Here is a 16384-nt window from a genome sequence, read left to right as displayed (position 1 = left end):
ACTGTGTTTTCCTGGCTCTAAGCGGTCTAGCTGAGATTAGCTCAAATCTTATTCCTTGCCCTACAGCAGTCTAAAGCACACTCCTCCCCAAGACACTTGCCAGTTCCATGGGGGTTTTGCATTCTCACTGTCTCCTTAGCCAAAAAAGTCTTGCTTTCTGAGCACATAAATTCTTAACACCCCTGCTTCTGTCATACTGAGAATTGCAGCCCTTTCCTTAATTTCTTCCTTTCTAACTACATTAAGTCAATGTATGTATGTTCTATACTTTATTAAAGATCAACTGAAGGAGAAGATACAGGAGGTACTTATATTACAATTTCAAATGGAACCTAATGATAGCAATAAGAAAAATTATACCTACTAAATACGAGGCACTGTTCTTTGTGATTTGTGTGTATTAACTTGGCTAATGTTCAAACAACCTGCGAGTTAACTGGTATGTTATCCTATCTTACTGAAGAAGAAACTGAGATAGACCCAAGCTTACATCGCTAGTTTGAGGTAGAGCCAGGTTTCAAACCGATGCAGTCTGGCTCCAGATTCTGTGCTCTTAGATGCAATAAGCATCTCTTTTCTAGAAATAACCATCTCCATCCTCACCCCTAGGATATTTCATTTGAGGATTCTCCCTGCATCATGCTCTTGTCTTTCTCCATTGTCACTTCCCTTCCCTTCTCTGCCTCTTCCAGTATCCTGTCACACATATCTGTTTATCCATCCCCCTTAGCTCCAAAACACTTGGAGTTTCTTTCCCCTTACACTCTGTGCAGCTAATGGAGGTAGTTTCCTAAGCAAAAATCATGTCTTTAGTGAGAGGAATCCTTACGCTACTTGTTGAGATTATATAAATATATATGAAACCTACTTTTCCTTTTTAAAATCGTGTTGTTCAGCATTGTAGATACCTGGTTCTTAAAAGGTGTTATCTATGTAAATAATCTAGCGTTTTGATCATAAGAGGTTGTTTTATACATTTAGTGATTTAGAGTCAGAAAATCTAGATTTAAATCCTAGCTCTACCCCTTACTAGTTATATAATATTGGGCAAGTCACTCATCTTTACCAAACCTCATTTTATGAATCTATAAAATGGAACTAAGAGCACTTTATTCACCACACTATTGAATTGAAAGTATCTATGAAGTAATATATATGGAAGAACTACATAAATTATGAAACTTTGCTTTAATAGAGCCACGAAGTTCTCATAACTCCTCATTAATATACTGGAAACTCCTTCCACCTTCTAACCCCATTATATTGAAAAGATTCGGGCTTTATCATCTGCTTAATTCATGGGATTGTAGAGGTCTGTGGATGCTGCATTTGTTGTTTGAATTAACGAAACCAGCTTGACTGTTTTACTGTGGTTGCTATGGTTACCGTGACTTTTTGGCCTTCTTTCTTGAGGGTTACTCGCCCTCTGTGTAGGAGCTTACCCTTGTACGTGTGCAGCTGACATCTAAGGCTTCATAACACACTGTGTATATACATTGCCCATAGAGAAAATTGCAGGGTAGGCAACCATTTCAAGACCTGATGTCGTTAGAGTCTCAGTTACGGATCGCAAGACCTGTGGGTCATGTTTCCAGGAATTCCTAAAGGAAAGCATATCCTGGAGGCAAACTCCCCCAAACTGGCTGTTTAAATGTTCTTATATTGGAGTAGGGCCAGTTCTGCTTGATCTGGAAATTATTTTTTCTTATGTTTTCTTCATACTATCTCTCCTCAAGCTTATGTAACTCTTTTATTCACTACAGTTAGGGAGTTATTATCTTTATTACTTTACAAATTATATTTATCTTGTTTGTCTTCTGGCTATCTCATAATCTTGGTAGTAATAAGTTATAATTCCCCCACCCACTTCAAATTCTATCTTCTCTGGAATGTGTTATCTTTCCTACCTCCTACTGCTTCTCCTGGACACTTCCATAAGGCATTGAGCAGACAAGAATTAGGGTAAATCTTCCCAAGGTTGAATATTTCCACATCTTACAAAGATATATTTTATCATACTTTTGTTTCTGAACCATTTCTACATCATTATTGACTATATTTATTTTATGGTGGATTTGTCTGAGACCCCATGCAAAGCAATGTAGCTAATGGGGAACCAAAAGAAGTTGGTACCTGTTTATTAGTGAGATCCCATGAGTGAGGCTACCATGGTAACACTTTCCAAATTAAATGTGCTGTAATTTAATTTAGATAAAGAGAAAAATAGTCCTTTGTAACTTTCCATAAACTCATGTTTATACAGGATGATCTTTGGATTGATGGCTATTTTCCACTTTAGATTACAAACTCATCAGAGCGAGGATTGTAGTTGGTTTCCATTTTTGTTCTATCCCTATTAACAGAGGGCTTGACACATAGTAGGCACTCAGTATACACATGTTGAATCAATGCATAACTTTATAATAATATAAAAATCAAAGAATTCTTTCCTCACAACTTCTTACAATGTCCCTGTAAGTTTTTAAAAATATTTAACCAGTAAGGATAAATTAAACAGCATCTGAAAATACGTTGGAGTTTAGTGGAAAATGCTAAGTAAATACCAGCTATTATTAGTACACATTAAATAGTACAAGAAACTGGCAAAGGCTGTCAATTTATGAAATAATAATGGGTGGTGCATTAAGTGTGTGCTTTTACCTACAATGCTTATGTTTATTTCAAGCATAAAAACACTGTTTGTCTCCCCTTGGGTATTGATGTCTTAAAATATGTTTTCTTGCAGTATTCTTTCTACCAGCAGTTGCATGAACAAAAAAAGTCAGAAAAATTCTTTAAAGTTCTCTATGATCGAATGAAGGCTGCTCAGAAAGAAATAAGATCAACAGTGACAGTTAATACCATAGATTTAGGTAGCAAAAAAAGGGACGATGACAATGAATTGATGACATCTGGTCCACGAATGAGAGGTAAAGAAGTATTTGAGTATTTGGTAGAACAGAGTGAGAGAAAAGAGGGGAATAGTGTTTAAATCTCATTAACATTTTTCATCTCTCTTCTCTTGGTTTAATTATCCCCACTGTGGCTCTGATCATCCATAAAGAATTTTGGTCATGGGTTGACCCTAAAACGGCTCTGCAGGACTAAACTTAAATGAGACATAATCAGTGCAAAGCAACTAACGACATGAAAAATGTTTGATTTCATTGTGGCATGCATGGTAAAGAATAACTGCCCCAAATCTTGTAAGTGACCATGAAAATAAAACTTTAAAAACAGAAATTACCACACCAAACTCCAATGAAAGATTCTTGGTATTCAGAATGACAAAATCATCCATGTATTAAATACAAATCATAAAGACATTAACGTTTTGAAGTTTGTCACATTTTCTTACCTTCTTGAATATGAAACTCATATATACATGAGTATATATATGTACATATATACTGATATATATGTATATATATATGTCAGAAAGACATGAGTCCTTTTAAAATTTGCTAAGCATTGAGATATTTTTTATGACCCACTGCAGATTTAACTTTTAAGTTCTATTTCAAATCCTTTTTGGAAATTGTTGCACCTTTTTTCAGATTTTTTTAATTCAATTGTTAGAGAATTTGAGTACCTGGTTGTTTTTTTTTTTTTTAATTAGCAAAAGCAAATTGGTTCAGAAATATAAAAGTACTGCTTTGTTTTCAGTAAGAGATTCAACACTACATTTAAAAGAGGGAATGAAAGGGCAATTAACAGAAGCTTCTTCAGCAACATCCAAAGCATATTGTGTATACAGAAGAGAAATGGATCCAGAAATAGACATTATGTGCACAGGACCAGAAGCGGGAAACACTGAGGAAAAATCTGCAGAGGAAGTAACAATGAGTCCTGCAATTGCCATCATGCAGCCAATACTGAGATTTCTTCAGTTACTGTGTGAGAATCACAACCGGGAATTGCAGGTATTTGTTCTGTTTTGTGTGAAAGCTGAGAATACAACCTGTGTTTATAAGTAATTAAATTCAAATAAAACCAACAAGTAGTTTTGGAGAGAGTTTTGGAAAGATCATCAATAAAAGCAATAGTGCTCTTCTGAAATGGGAAGAAACTTTGGTATCAGTGAAGAAAAGGAAGGAGAAAATCCTTTTATGCAAGAAAAAAAAATCAGGCTCATACAGTGTCATCCTCCTCAATATTTTTAGCCTCAAATATTTTTAGCCTCAGTGGGCATCCTGTCTTCCTAGTATTCTCCGGTAAGCTTATATTGTTGAGAGAGATCATATTTGTCTCATCTATATCTTTCATGGTTTTATAGTCTTAAGGGGCTTTCATTATTTTCAAGCCAATTCATATTTCTTGAGTGAGAGTACTGAGTATATTTGTATGTCTTCATTTGAAACAGAATTAACATAGAAGAGGATGTTTTTAACCAGAGTGAAGGTGGATACATTCAAAAATGAATGTAGTCAGTGTCATATCTTCTTTCCTGCATTTTCCTTTGTTAGATAAATGAACTTAGGAGTGTCTATGAATTTTGAATTTTGGCCTCTTTTTTGCATTGTTTGTACACAGGCAGGCCAAGACCAGAAACATTGCTTCCAGAGGGACAATACTGGATCAGTGCCCATGGGCATATCCTAACCCATTTCGTCTGTCAGTGTAGGAAATAGATGTATAGGGTATATAACACATTAGATAGTATCTGATTGAACAGTTTACTGATAGGAGTGAGGGATCAGTATAGAAAAGACTACTTTTAAAATTGTCTTAAGAAGAATAAATGGTAGATATAAATTCAAATAAACATATTAAATAATAAATTAATAGAAATAAATACTAAATTAAAATATAAAACAAGTTTCCCTCCCTGCTTACCCTTTTACTAAGTTTACTTCCCAGAGAAAACCACTGTTAACAGGTGATTAATCTAGAGAACTTCACTGAATATTGTCAGGGCCCAGGTTTTTTCTTCTAGAAATTTTTATGCATGCATAAGCATATTGAACTGTGCAGGTAAACATTTTTTAAAAATCATATTCTATGGTATTCTGGCCGGGCACAGTGGCTCACGCCTGTAATCCCAGCACTTTGGGAGGCCGAGATGGGCAGATCACAAGGTCAGGAGATCGAGACCATCCTGGCTAACACGGTGAAACCCCGTCTCTACTAAAAAAAATACAAAAAATTAGCTGGGTGTGGTGGCTGGCACCTGTAGTACCAACTACTCGGGAGGCTGAGGCAGGAGAATGGCGTGAACCCAGGAGGTGGAGCTTGCAGTGAGCGGAGATCGTGCCACTGCACTCCAGCCTGGGCAACAGAGTGAGACTCCGTCTCAAGAAAAAAAAAATCATATTTTATTGTATTCTTCAACTTACATTTTTCATTTAGTAATATCGGTTATTAGTCAATTACTTATTGCCAGGTTATGTTTATTGGTACATGTTGAAGTACCTAATTTTTATAGTTTTACAGTATTCTAATGTTTGGATGTACTATTATTCATTAAGCCAGTCACATTACCATAGGTATGATATGGTTTCTGGTGTTTGTATAACAAGCAGTATGCAGGGAACCTGTTGGTGTACTTATGTACATATATCTAGAAAAACTTTTTAGAAGTGGAGCTGTATGTTAACTTAAGATTTTGATAGATACTTCCAGTTGCCCTTCATAATGGTTATATCATTTATAATCAATGAACAATGAAGTTGCACTGTTCATATGAGATTATTTATAATTGCAAATTTGCTTCTCTCCCTAATGAACTTCTTTCTACCTAGTTTTTTTTCTCTTTTTCCCACTTCCCATTACTCTTGCCCTCTCTATGTAGTTTGATGATAATGACACTGAGAAATGTTTATTATGAACTATCTTGACATATATATATATATATATATATATGCTTGGGGAAAAACCTAAGGGCCTTTCTCCCTCCTTAAATGGAGGACACTTTTAATAAATGCAAATACTTTTCTTATAAAGGAAAGTTAGAAAAGCACACATATGGAGAGAACAGCAAACAATCAGCACAGTGAATTTTTGTAACCCTTCAGTTTTATTTTCTTTTGCCTTCAGAACTTCTTGAGGAATCAAAACAACAAAACAAATTACAACCTTGTCTGTGAGACCCTTCAGTTTCTGGACTGCATTTGTGGTAGTACAACCGGTGGCCTGGGCCTGCTGGGTCTCTACATCAATGAGAAGAACGTAGCGCTGGTCAACCAGACCCTGGAGAGCTTGACTGAGTATTGTCAGGGCCCCTGCCATGAAAATCAGGTAACCAGAAGTATTCATGACTAATTAGTAAAGGGATTAAGTTGGGGAAGGAGCCAATCTTTGTATGCACTTGAAAGATCTTTCTTCTTGCTTTGCCATACATTTTTACTTTCCTAATAAAACATACAAAGACTGAATTATAGACAAGGAAATACTATGTTGTATTTGTATATAATTTCATTGTAAAAACAATTCCCATGAAAATGTTCAAGATAAAAATCGACTTACTGAAAAAAGTGAAATATGTGTCATGACCACCACCCAGTTTTCATCTTTAGTGAACTTTTCCAGGATTTGTGGAATAAACTTTCTTTGGCTCCTTTGGCACCCCTGCAAGGAGTAGTATATGTTATTTCTTTTATGTGCACAATAAACTTGTGAATAGGTATCATTATTCCTATCTTGCTGATGAATAGGTTCTAACTCAAAGATTAAGTGACTTTCCAGAGTTTCAGAGTGACAGAATCAATAAGTTGTAGAGCCATTCTTACAACTAAGGACTTTTGATTCTGAGTCTAAATCGAGTGCTCTTTCGACTATATTACATTTTGGAGGGCACAGTTTCAAGTCTCTTTTCCAGAATGTTTGTCTCTGATTTTGTTTTCTTGGATATCAAGGATATATTGTGGGAGTAGAAGGCAGGACACTTGGGTCAATCAAGGTAAGGGACGCCACCTGAAAGTTTGCCAGTTGACCGTTGCACCTCCTCTCAGGCATCATGGAGCTACCATCGTAAGCATGGATCAGTCCAGAAGACAGAGTTTTCAAGTCATAAACATTTCTGGATATAAATATTAAAGAAGTCATTGAGAGCAAACATCAACGACTGACATAGAAAAATGTGAAAAAGAAATTTGCTTTTTTAAACATTGCAATTTACGTGAGATATGCACACATACACATGGTGTCTATGCACGCACCCATATATTTATGAATCTATACACACGTGTACATGCATAGGTGTATACAATAAAAACAGGACAATTTTGGCATAAACAATTTGTTACGGAGGTATTTTCCCTTTCTGTACTGTACATATGAAATACCAAAAGAGTTTGTGGATTTTTCCCTGCATTTTTCTGGGTTATATTTCAGCTCCCAGAGCAATGATACAAGAAAACCTAAATGTTGGTTTAAAGTTAAGGAAAAACATACAAATTCAGAGATTTGGTTTTGTTGTTGATAAAAACTTGTACATCTATAATAGAAAATAATTATACCACTTGTCTCTTCTGCTGTTTCTGGGAAAGCTTGTAAGAATGTTCCCCAGTTTTGGTCTCATAAGAGAATGGAATTGAGCTTTGAAAGTAATTTACTAAAACCAAAAAGTTCTAAAAGTAAAAGCTAATTTTCAAATAACATGAACCCCACATATCATTCCCCATTGCTCTGAAAATGTGTGGGAGGAAAGATTGCTGGCAAATTCTGGAGATGATCTGCAAAAAGATTCTCTTTAAGTTTGGCAAATATTTTAATGAGCAGAAGAACCTCAGGAAAGGTAGGAGATGGGTAGAAAACACCTTTCCTCTGTGTCAGAGGAATAAAAACTCCGTTGTATGAAGGGAGAAATAAGGCCCATGCTGCAAAAGCAGTCATTTTGAAGTTGTCTTGATTTCGGTCTTTCTCATTTAACTCACCAGGATTTCAGTTTTTCATACCTCTTGACAAGGTGCTACATTGTTAACACATAGTCCTACAAATCTGGCTCACAGGTTCCTGATTTAAGACCTGTAAAATTAAATTCAGAACCCCAGCACAGTCAATCTTAACTTTCAAAATGTGGATATTTATCTCACAGGATGTTTCATAAATTTTCCCCAATCCGATAAATTAAGAAATCCGATAAATTTTTCCTTCAGCCATCATTATTGGCAGCATGTCCCAAACATCAGGATAGTCTCATATTACTTGTCTTCACTTCCACCTGGCATGGACAGCAGCATCTCTTGTCATCAATTTAGCATTATGTAGCAACTAAATTAAAATGCTTCATTGGTACCATAAAATTTGCCTACAAATCTCAGGTCTGAGGGATGCACGTCTTTCATAAATGGGAAAATTCTTTTATTGAGGATAAGTCAGATCTTAAAATTCTGACCTTAAAGATCTCCTCTGTTGATTGGTATATTAAAGTTTATTGAATGAAAGGATATTTAACTTAACCAGTAGTCTCTGAAATTCTATAAACACAGTTCATTTTAAAAGATATGTGCTTCATGCAGTGTCTCTCTGTGTTCTGCATACAGAGCCATGTGATCAATACTAATCAATTAATTGCCAGACCCTATACAAAAGAATAAGTCAAATTGTCAAAGGTAAATCTTACCTATTTTTTAAAGGTCAAAAATTAAGGTGATTATGTTGTTTTATATCCTGTTAGTTCTAGTGCTATTCTCTTGTGAATAAAATGATATTTTACAAATATTTTGTTTTCTAGACCTGTATCGCTACACATGAGTCTAATGGGATTGATATCATCATTGCTTTGATTCTGAATGACATAAACCCTCTTGGTAAATACCGAATGGACCTGGTGCTCCAGCTAAAGGTAGAGCAAATCCACTTTTCAGCTTTTCAGGCCAGAAAAGCTACAGTCCCTATAGTACGATCTTCAAGCAGCTCTTGTCAAAAGCATATTATCGTGTTTTCAACTAGTCAGTTGACAGAAAGGGATAGTGAAAGTACAATGCTTACTAAACTCTGGATGCAATGTGAAGTTAGCTTTAAGGTAATATTCCATGGCAAGGTCCTTTCCTGGAAGTTTTCCAAGCAGCCACTGTGTTTCATGACTTCCCTTTTGTTTTTATTTTTATTTTATTTTATTATTATTTTTTTACTTTACTTTTTGAGATGACGTCTAGCTCTGCCGCCCAAGCTGGAGTGCAGTGGCGCGATCTCGGCTCACTGCAACCTCCTCCTCCCAGGTTCAAGCGATTCTCCTGCCTCTGCCTCCTGAGTAGCTGGGATTACAGGCACCCGCCACCACACCTGGCTAATTTTTGTATTTTTAGTAGAGACGGGGTTTCACGGTGTTGGCCAGGCTTGTCTGGAACTCCTGACCTCGTGATCTGCCCACCTCAGCCTCCCAAAGTGCTGGGATTACAAGCATGAGCCATCGCACCCGGCCTTGTTTTTATTTTATATTTTTCATTATCGGGAGAAGCAAAAGGTGCTGATGTATTTTTAAAACACATTGCTACAGAATTCCACCCAGAAAGTCACAAGGAATTAGGCAAAGTCAAAGGAGTGCTGCATTTTAGTTTTATGATTCTCTTCTTTCTAAAAGTTGTTCTCTTTTACCTTAAAATTTAATTTTTCCCCAAAATACTTTCAGTGATATCCACACTCTCTTTAAGAGATTTCTTTAATTTAAGCCTTGTACACAGCTCCCAGCAGTTTCATTTATAAGAGCTCAGCAGCACAAATTAATATACACAATAAATTATATAAAGCCCAAATACTAAGGCATGATATTCAATTGAGATGAGCTAGTAAAGACCACATTATTGTGTTTAGGGTTAAACAGGAAAAAATAATCCTTGCTTAAATTACAATTTCTCTGTGAAGCCCTGTCTATCCAAGACTGTGAAGAATGTATAATTAAATTTAACTTTGTATGGGTAAATTTATAGCCAAGAAGAATAGGAATGATATTTTTCTAATCCTGTTTCTAAATTTAGGTTTAGGTAGTACAATGGAAAGTACAGATGTTTACGTGAAGATTGTGCTAAAGGCTCTTAGTAAGCATATGCTTCTTTATCTTTATTTTATTTTTTTGAGTCAGGGTCTCACTATGTTGCCTAGGCTGATATTGAACTCCTGGGCCCATGTGATCCTCCAGCATCCACCTCCTGATAAGCTGGGATTACAGGTGCATGCCACCACACCCAGCTTAAATGCTTCTTTAATAGAAGAGATTAGTTTGTATTTTTTCATGTTTTCAGTTGTAATGTGTATAAGCTTCTGCTCTATTCATAGATTAGATGAGGTGATTCTTACATAGATGTGCTTGTGCCCTTTGATCCATTACCGTCATGCTTCAGTTAATGAAACCAGCCTAGGCCTGTAAGATAGTCAGCTTAAATTCAAGTTATTAGAAAAATTTCTGTTGTTTTGTCTTAAATTCATATTTAACCATAATTCATTAAGAAACAACATAGAGAGGTCTTGATCTTTGGCTTTTAAAATCCTTCATTAGTCTAAAGACTATACCTTTAAATTTCATTTGTAATTAATTAAACTTAATGGGCAGAAATACTGAATGACTCATCCATTTAAAATGAAGCATAAGCATATAGATTATTTACAAATCAAAGCCCATGTAAAGAAATTAAGTGAGAGGGCGTCACTTAACAGCACAAAGATATATATATTTTTTTAATGATTACTTTGTAAAACAAAAACAGAACTTTATTATAAAATCAATAATTTAAAACATTTTAGAAAATACAGAAAAGCATAAAGAAGAAAATAAAAATCACCAACAATTCTACCTCCAAGAGCAAATTATTATTATATTTTTGTTTAATTCTTTTCATTATTTCCTATGCATATATGGACATATATATACTATATTTATAGCATATATTATCTTTTCCTACATAATTTGAATTATCGTCAAACACAAACACAAATGTTTTGTGTCATGTTTTTACGCTTGCATGAACAATCTTTCTAATTAAAGTTTTTCAAAAGTATGTTTTAATGGTTGCATACTATTGTGTTATATGGGGCTGAATAATTTCATTCTCAGTAAACTATCGCAAGGACAAAAAACCAAACACCGCATGTTCTCACTCATAGGTGGGAATTGAACAATGAGAACTCATGGACACAGGAAGGGGAACATCACGCTCCGGGGACTGTTGTGGGGTGGGGGGAGGGGGGAGGGACAGCATTAGGAGATACACCTAATGCTAAATGACGAGTTAATGGGTGCAGGAAATCAACATGGCACATGGATACATATGTAACAAACCTGCACATTGTGCACATGTACCCTAAAACCCTAAAGTATAATAAAAAAAAAAAAGAAAAAGAAGAACCTACATTTCCACTAATTGGGGATTGGGTAAATAAAAAACAGCACAAAGATATTATCAACTATTCAAATGAAAATGCTTTTTTAAAAAAATATATTATTTAAATTTTTATTGATTTTAGTATGTACAATTGCTACCTTTTAAAAATATGACAGTTGGATAAGTCAAAATACCAAATATGGATTCGGCTTGGAATATTTAAAGTATAGTTTTTTTTTTTCTTAGTGAATGAGGTGTGTGCACTTTTCTAAACAATCTTTGAGAGTTTGTACATGTTGGCCAATATAAGAACAATGTTTGTAAGACAGAATAATATATATTAGCAAATTTAAGGGACTTCCATGCATAGGGTACTTTAAATAATAAATTATCTTTAACATTAAAAAGATACCATATTAAAAATTATTAAGGTTTTATTTTATGTCATTCATTCCTGAATTTAATTGCTTAATCATCCCTAATTTTAAGTATACTTAGCTTTATATACTCATTTATTATGAGATTCTATTACTTTTTCATATTTGTTGTCTTTTCCTTTTTATTTTCATTTGCAAAACTGAGCTGTAAATATGAATGCTTCATTTGTAAATAGGTAAAGATTTCTGTTTTGTTTTTTTTTTTTTTTAAAGAATCTGGCTTCTTTAAGAAGAAACTCCTGCACTAACACTGATACTTCATTTGATTTTGTGGTATATATAGACTCTTATACTATCAATTCAATTCATATTTAATTAGGCTGTTTATAAGGTTTCTATTCTTCTGACATAATATAGAAAAGAAGATTGGCTAGAAAAAATACCATATTGCCAATAGCATTCTGAAATTGGATGTATTTTTAAGCTATCATGTATTGGGCCTGCTGAGGGTAGGTTCATTAGATAGCACTGTCAGTGTTGCCAAGGTTTTAGCTTTGAATTCCATGGAGGTCTGTTCAGATTACTCCTAGGATTTAAGCTCTCCACTAATTCTAGAACCTTACTCTTTTAGATATGTTATTTATGTGGGATACTAGATTGTCGAAGTGGATTTTAGGATTGGTTCAAGTCTGCAAAAAAATGAAAATGGAGCAGAAAAAGATAATATTCTCTTTCCCCCAAAATACTGAAGTCTTTTCATAATGAGTCAGTGACATTAGTGTCAATCATCATCTTCATCATCATCACTATTATTGGTCACTTAAGATGATCTTTAGGCTGTACTTCTGGGGGGAAAATAGTTGGATAGAATTTGATGTTAAAACTACCCAGGAGGGGCTGGGCGCGGTGGCTCATGCCTGTAATCCCAGCACTTTGGGAGGCCAAGGCGGGCGGATCACGAAGTCAGGAGATCGAGACCATCCTGGGTAACACGGTGAAACCCCATCTCTACTAAAAATACAAAAAATTAGCCGAGCGCGGTGGCGGGCGCCTGTAGTCCCAGCTACTCGGGAGGCTGAGGCAGGAGAATCGCGTGAACCCAGGAGGCGGAGCTTGCAGTGAGCCGAGATCGTGCCACTGCACTCTGGCCTGGGAGAAAGAGCAAGACTCCATCTCAAAAAAAAAAAAACAAACAAACAAAAAAAAAACTACCCAGGAGAATTAATTTGCACAACCTTAAGAAAATTTGCATGCTCATTATTTATTTAGACCAAACACAATTCAGTTTAATTTTCATTCTATATGTTAACTTTGAGACACTTAGAAGCATCTTAAAGCCGTGTTAACTCCAATTCGTTTGTACTTCTATCAAAGATTGTGTGTAGAGGTTAAGATTTTTATCTAAATGAATATTACAAGCACACTGTAGAAATAAATCCTGGATATTTAATTTCGTATTGCAATTTGCCAAAATTCTATGCCAGCACTGTTAAAAACACAGTATGAAGTAACATCTTTCAAAATGCTTAGGATATTGTGCTTTCTTGGCTAAGATTTTCTGTAACTCTGAGTATCTATTTTGGATTGTAAATTGTATCAGAAATATTTTTGATATCTGTATGTAGAAATGGTTGAGATAATATATTTATAAAACAAATTAGAACACTTCAAAGACAACATAAGCTATTTTCATTCTCTGTTAAGCAAAAATAGAAGATATTCTTTCACAACCCAAAGGTAAACAAGTTGCGTATCGCCTGCCATATAGTGAGACTAGGAAGCCATTATCAATAAGTTTATATTGTATTTCTAAGACATGGAATTTGTAATTTTATAGATTAATTCTAATTATTGCTTAAATTTATTTTAGATTTCGATTTGCTAATATATATTAGTATTTCATTTTAACAATTATGCTAAATTCTTTAAATTGTATACCATTTCTGTAAAATATGTTACTGATACCTGTTCACCTTTTTTTTTATTTAAACATCATTATGAAATGCCTATTTAGGAAACAGTGAGGTAAAATATGATTATATTTTAGTGCAGTATATAGTAAGTCACTTTTGCATTTGAAGTACCTTTTCACCAATATTTAAAATATCTCTTGTAACATAGCTCTCATGATTCATTAGTTATATTTTGTGTTGACAGTGAAGTAAGATGTTCTATTTTAGAATGTTAACAAGACAAGTGAAATTAGCAGTTTTAAATTCCGTTTGATTAAAAAAGAGGTCCTAGTAATCTCAATTAAAACAAATGCAGAGAAATCGTGAATCCATGAAATAGGCTTTGCATGTGCATTAACTCAATCTGTATCTCTAGAACAACGCATCTAAACTTTTGCTGGCCATTATGGAAAGCAGACATGACAGCGAGAATGCAGAAAGAATTCTTTTTAACATGAGACCCAGAGAACTGGTAAGAAAACTTTTAAAAGCTTGGTCAATATTGGGTAGCCTAAAAGGAAAAAATTTAGAGAATGCATGTCAGAAAAAAAAGTTGATTGATTTTCATTGCTTTGCCAAGACAAATGGAACATCATGACCTACCATTACCAATACTACAGAAGGCCCTGTGGTGGCAAAGGCCTGTGTGATTTGGGCCTTATGACTTCAGTAGTTTTATCCACTCTAAGCACTTTTCTTAGCTAACTTATCATACTATACTAAACTATATGCAAATGTGTATTGCCAGAAAAAAGTTGGCTTTAGTTTAATGGTGTATTGGAGCATATGAGGAAGGGATGTAAAAAAAATGTTTATACTCTTCAAAAATTTTATTTATACTTCTTTCTGAAAAATAAAAATAAAATTAATATTTTTTGTAGTTGTTCTTCTCAGTGATATGTTGTACAATGCTTGGCCTCAAGGAAACTGTGCAGACTCTAGTAGAGATTCCACAGAGATCATTAATGTGTCTTCCTATTGTAGAAGTTATCTTTTCTTTCTCACTCGTGGCATGCACATTATGAAGTAATGCAGGTGTATTTTAAAAGCATTGGGTTCCAAAAGCATTGAGAATGTACTCACATAATATAGCTCAGTGCCCTGATGATTAAGCCCCACTCACATCAGAGCCATTGTTGGTGCTATGGGCAACTCCTACGAAAGTCTGGCACAACACTCTTTTACTCTCACTTTATTAGTAAAGAATGGAGTCAAGGAGGGCAGACAAAAAGAGAGATAAGGTGAAGTTTGATTTAATATATATTTAACGAGAGCCTAACGTCTATCTGCAAGCAGTGAGTTACCAGGACCAACACATTTCCTATCCTATGGTTAAATGTGGCAATGAATCATATATTTATTCAACAATGGCACTGTGCCATAGCCCTTTGAAAATACTAGTTCCTCCGTGGACAACACCTTTATTCTGTCATCCCCTTCCTCCTTGTGGCCCACCCTCCACGTCTTGCTTGAGTATATGCCCCTGCTCTACGCTTCCTCAGAAACATACATAGCCCTGGATTAGGACCAATGGCACTGCACTGTGTTTTCCTCCTTGCTTGCTGACTCTCCCACTGGACAGTAAGTTCCTTGAGGGTACTGTCTCCCATCCACTGTTGGGGTCCTCAGTTCCCAGGGCAATTTCTAGCACCATGTCTGCCTGTTACTTAGTGGGCACTTAGTAAATAATGGATGTTTATTGGGGTTCTCGATTCTCCTAATTCATGGGAACTTCGGCACTATCGATATTCAAATATCAAACAAAAATTTCCAAGGAAAAGGGGAATATTGTAGGAAGATACTTCTATGTTCATTGAAATAAAGATGGTTTCCAAGGCCATTTTCATTTAGAGTCCTTTTATACTTTTGAGGCTTATGAAGCTGCCCAATTTTTAATTAAATCTCATAAAAATATAAAGCAGATATTGTTTCTGGCATTTCAATCTTCTTTTTTTTTTTTGTTTTGATAGGTGGATGTGATGAAGAATGCCTACAACCAAGGATTGGAATGTGACCATGGGGATGATGAGGGTGGAGATGATGGTGTTTCTCCAAAAGATGTTGGACACAATATCTACATTCTGGCCCATCAGGTGTCACATTTTATATCTTTACATTATTTTGCTCATCCTATCAGTCATGTTTTGTATCTGTGGCTTGTCATATTTTCAAGTTCTGGTCCCTTCATTTATTCAGCATTTACCGTCCTAGGTTTGGGCTAAAGAGAGGAACAGCCTCCCAGAATGCCTGACTATGCACCCCAAGGTATGCTAAGGGACAGTCTTCAAGAAAACAGTGCTTGGTACCCAAAACTACTGGGTCAGAAGGGAGGAGACATTCCCTTGTCAGCCTGAGCCATGGATAAACCATGGCAAAAAATGAGGGTGCTGAAGGAGAGGGGAACAGTGGCTACTGGGGAGACAGAGTGTGAAGTGAGGGGGTGCATTCAGTCCTAATCAGGACAAATTTGGCAGGTAGTTTCTGGCCTCCTTGAATTGTAGGTTGACATGCTTTCTGTAGAAGCCATAAACTGGCAGCCTCTGATTGGAAGTGTGAGGCTGAACTTTAAATTCTTTTGAAGGGGCCAGGCGCGGTGGCTCACGCTTGTAATCCCAGCACTTTGGGAGGCCGAGGCGGGCGGATCACGAGGTCAGGAGATCGAGACCATGGTGAAACCCCGTCTCTACTAAAAATACAAAAAATTAGCTGGGCGTGGTGGCGGGCGCCTGTAGTCCCAGCTACTCGGAGAGGCTGAGGCAGGAGAATGGCATGAACCCGGGAGGCGGAGCTTGCAGTG

General features: G+C 35.8%; 1 protein-coding gene across 3 annotated transcripts in view; it reads left to right on the top strand.

Moving 5' to 3' along the window:
* Window positions 1-16384, top strand: part of ITPR2 (inositol 1,4,5-trisphosphate receptor type 2) — a 506561-nt gene that overhangs the window by 348340 nt on the left and 141837 nt on the right. For 2 of the 3 annotated variants that reach the window (XM_055280315.2, XM_055280317.2), the window contains exons 40-45: window positions 2747-2930; window positions 3667-3923; window positions 6037-6237; window positions 8675-8785; window positions 13964-14059; window positions 15558-15680. In XM_055280315.2, the coding sequence (XP_055136290.2) occupies window positions 2747-2930; window positions 3667-3923; window positions 6037-6237; window positions 8675-8785; window positions 13964-14059; window positions 15558-15680 (972 nt within the window). The remainder of the gene's footprint in view (window positions 1-2746; window positions 2931-3666; window positions 3924-6036; window positions 6238-8674; window positions 8786-13963; window positions 14060-15557; window positions 15681-16384) is intronic. The other variant, XM_055280318.2, reaches the window with a different exon arrangement.

This window comes from Symphalangus syndactylus, chromosome 5 (assembly GCF_028878055.3).
Source record: "Symphalangus syndactylus isolate Jambi chromosome 5, NHGRI_mSymSyn1-v2.1_pri, whole genome shotgun sequence".
Lineage (NCBI taxonomy): Eukaryota > Metazoa > Chordata > Mammalia > Primates > Hylobatidae > Symphalangus > Symphalangus syndactylus.
Note: the sequence above shows the minus strand (reverse complement) of the source record. Positions and strands in the feature narration are given on the sequence as shown.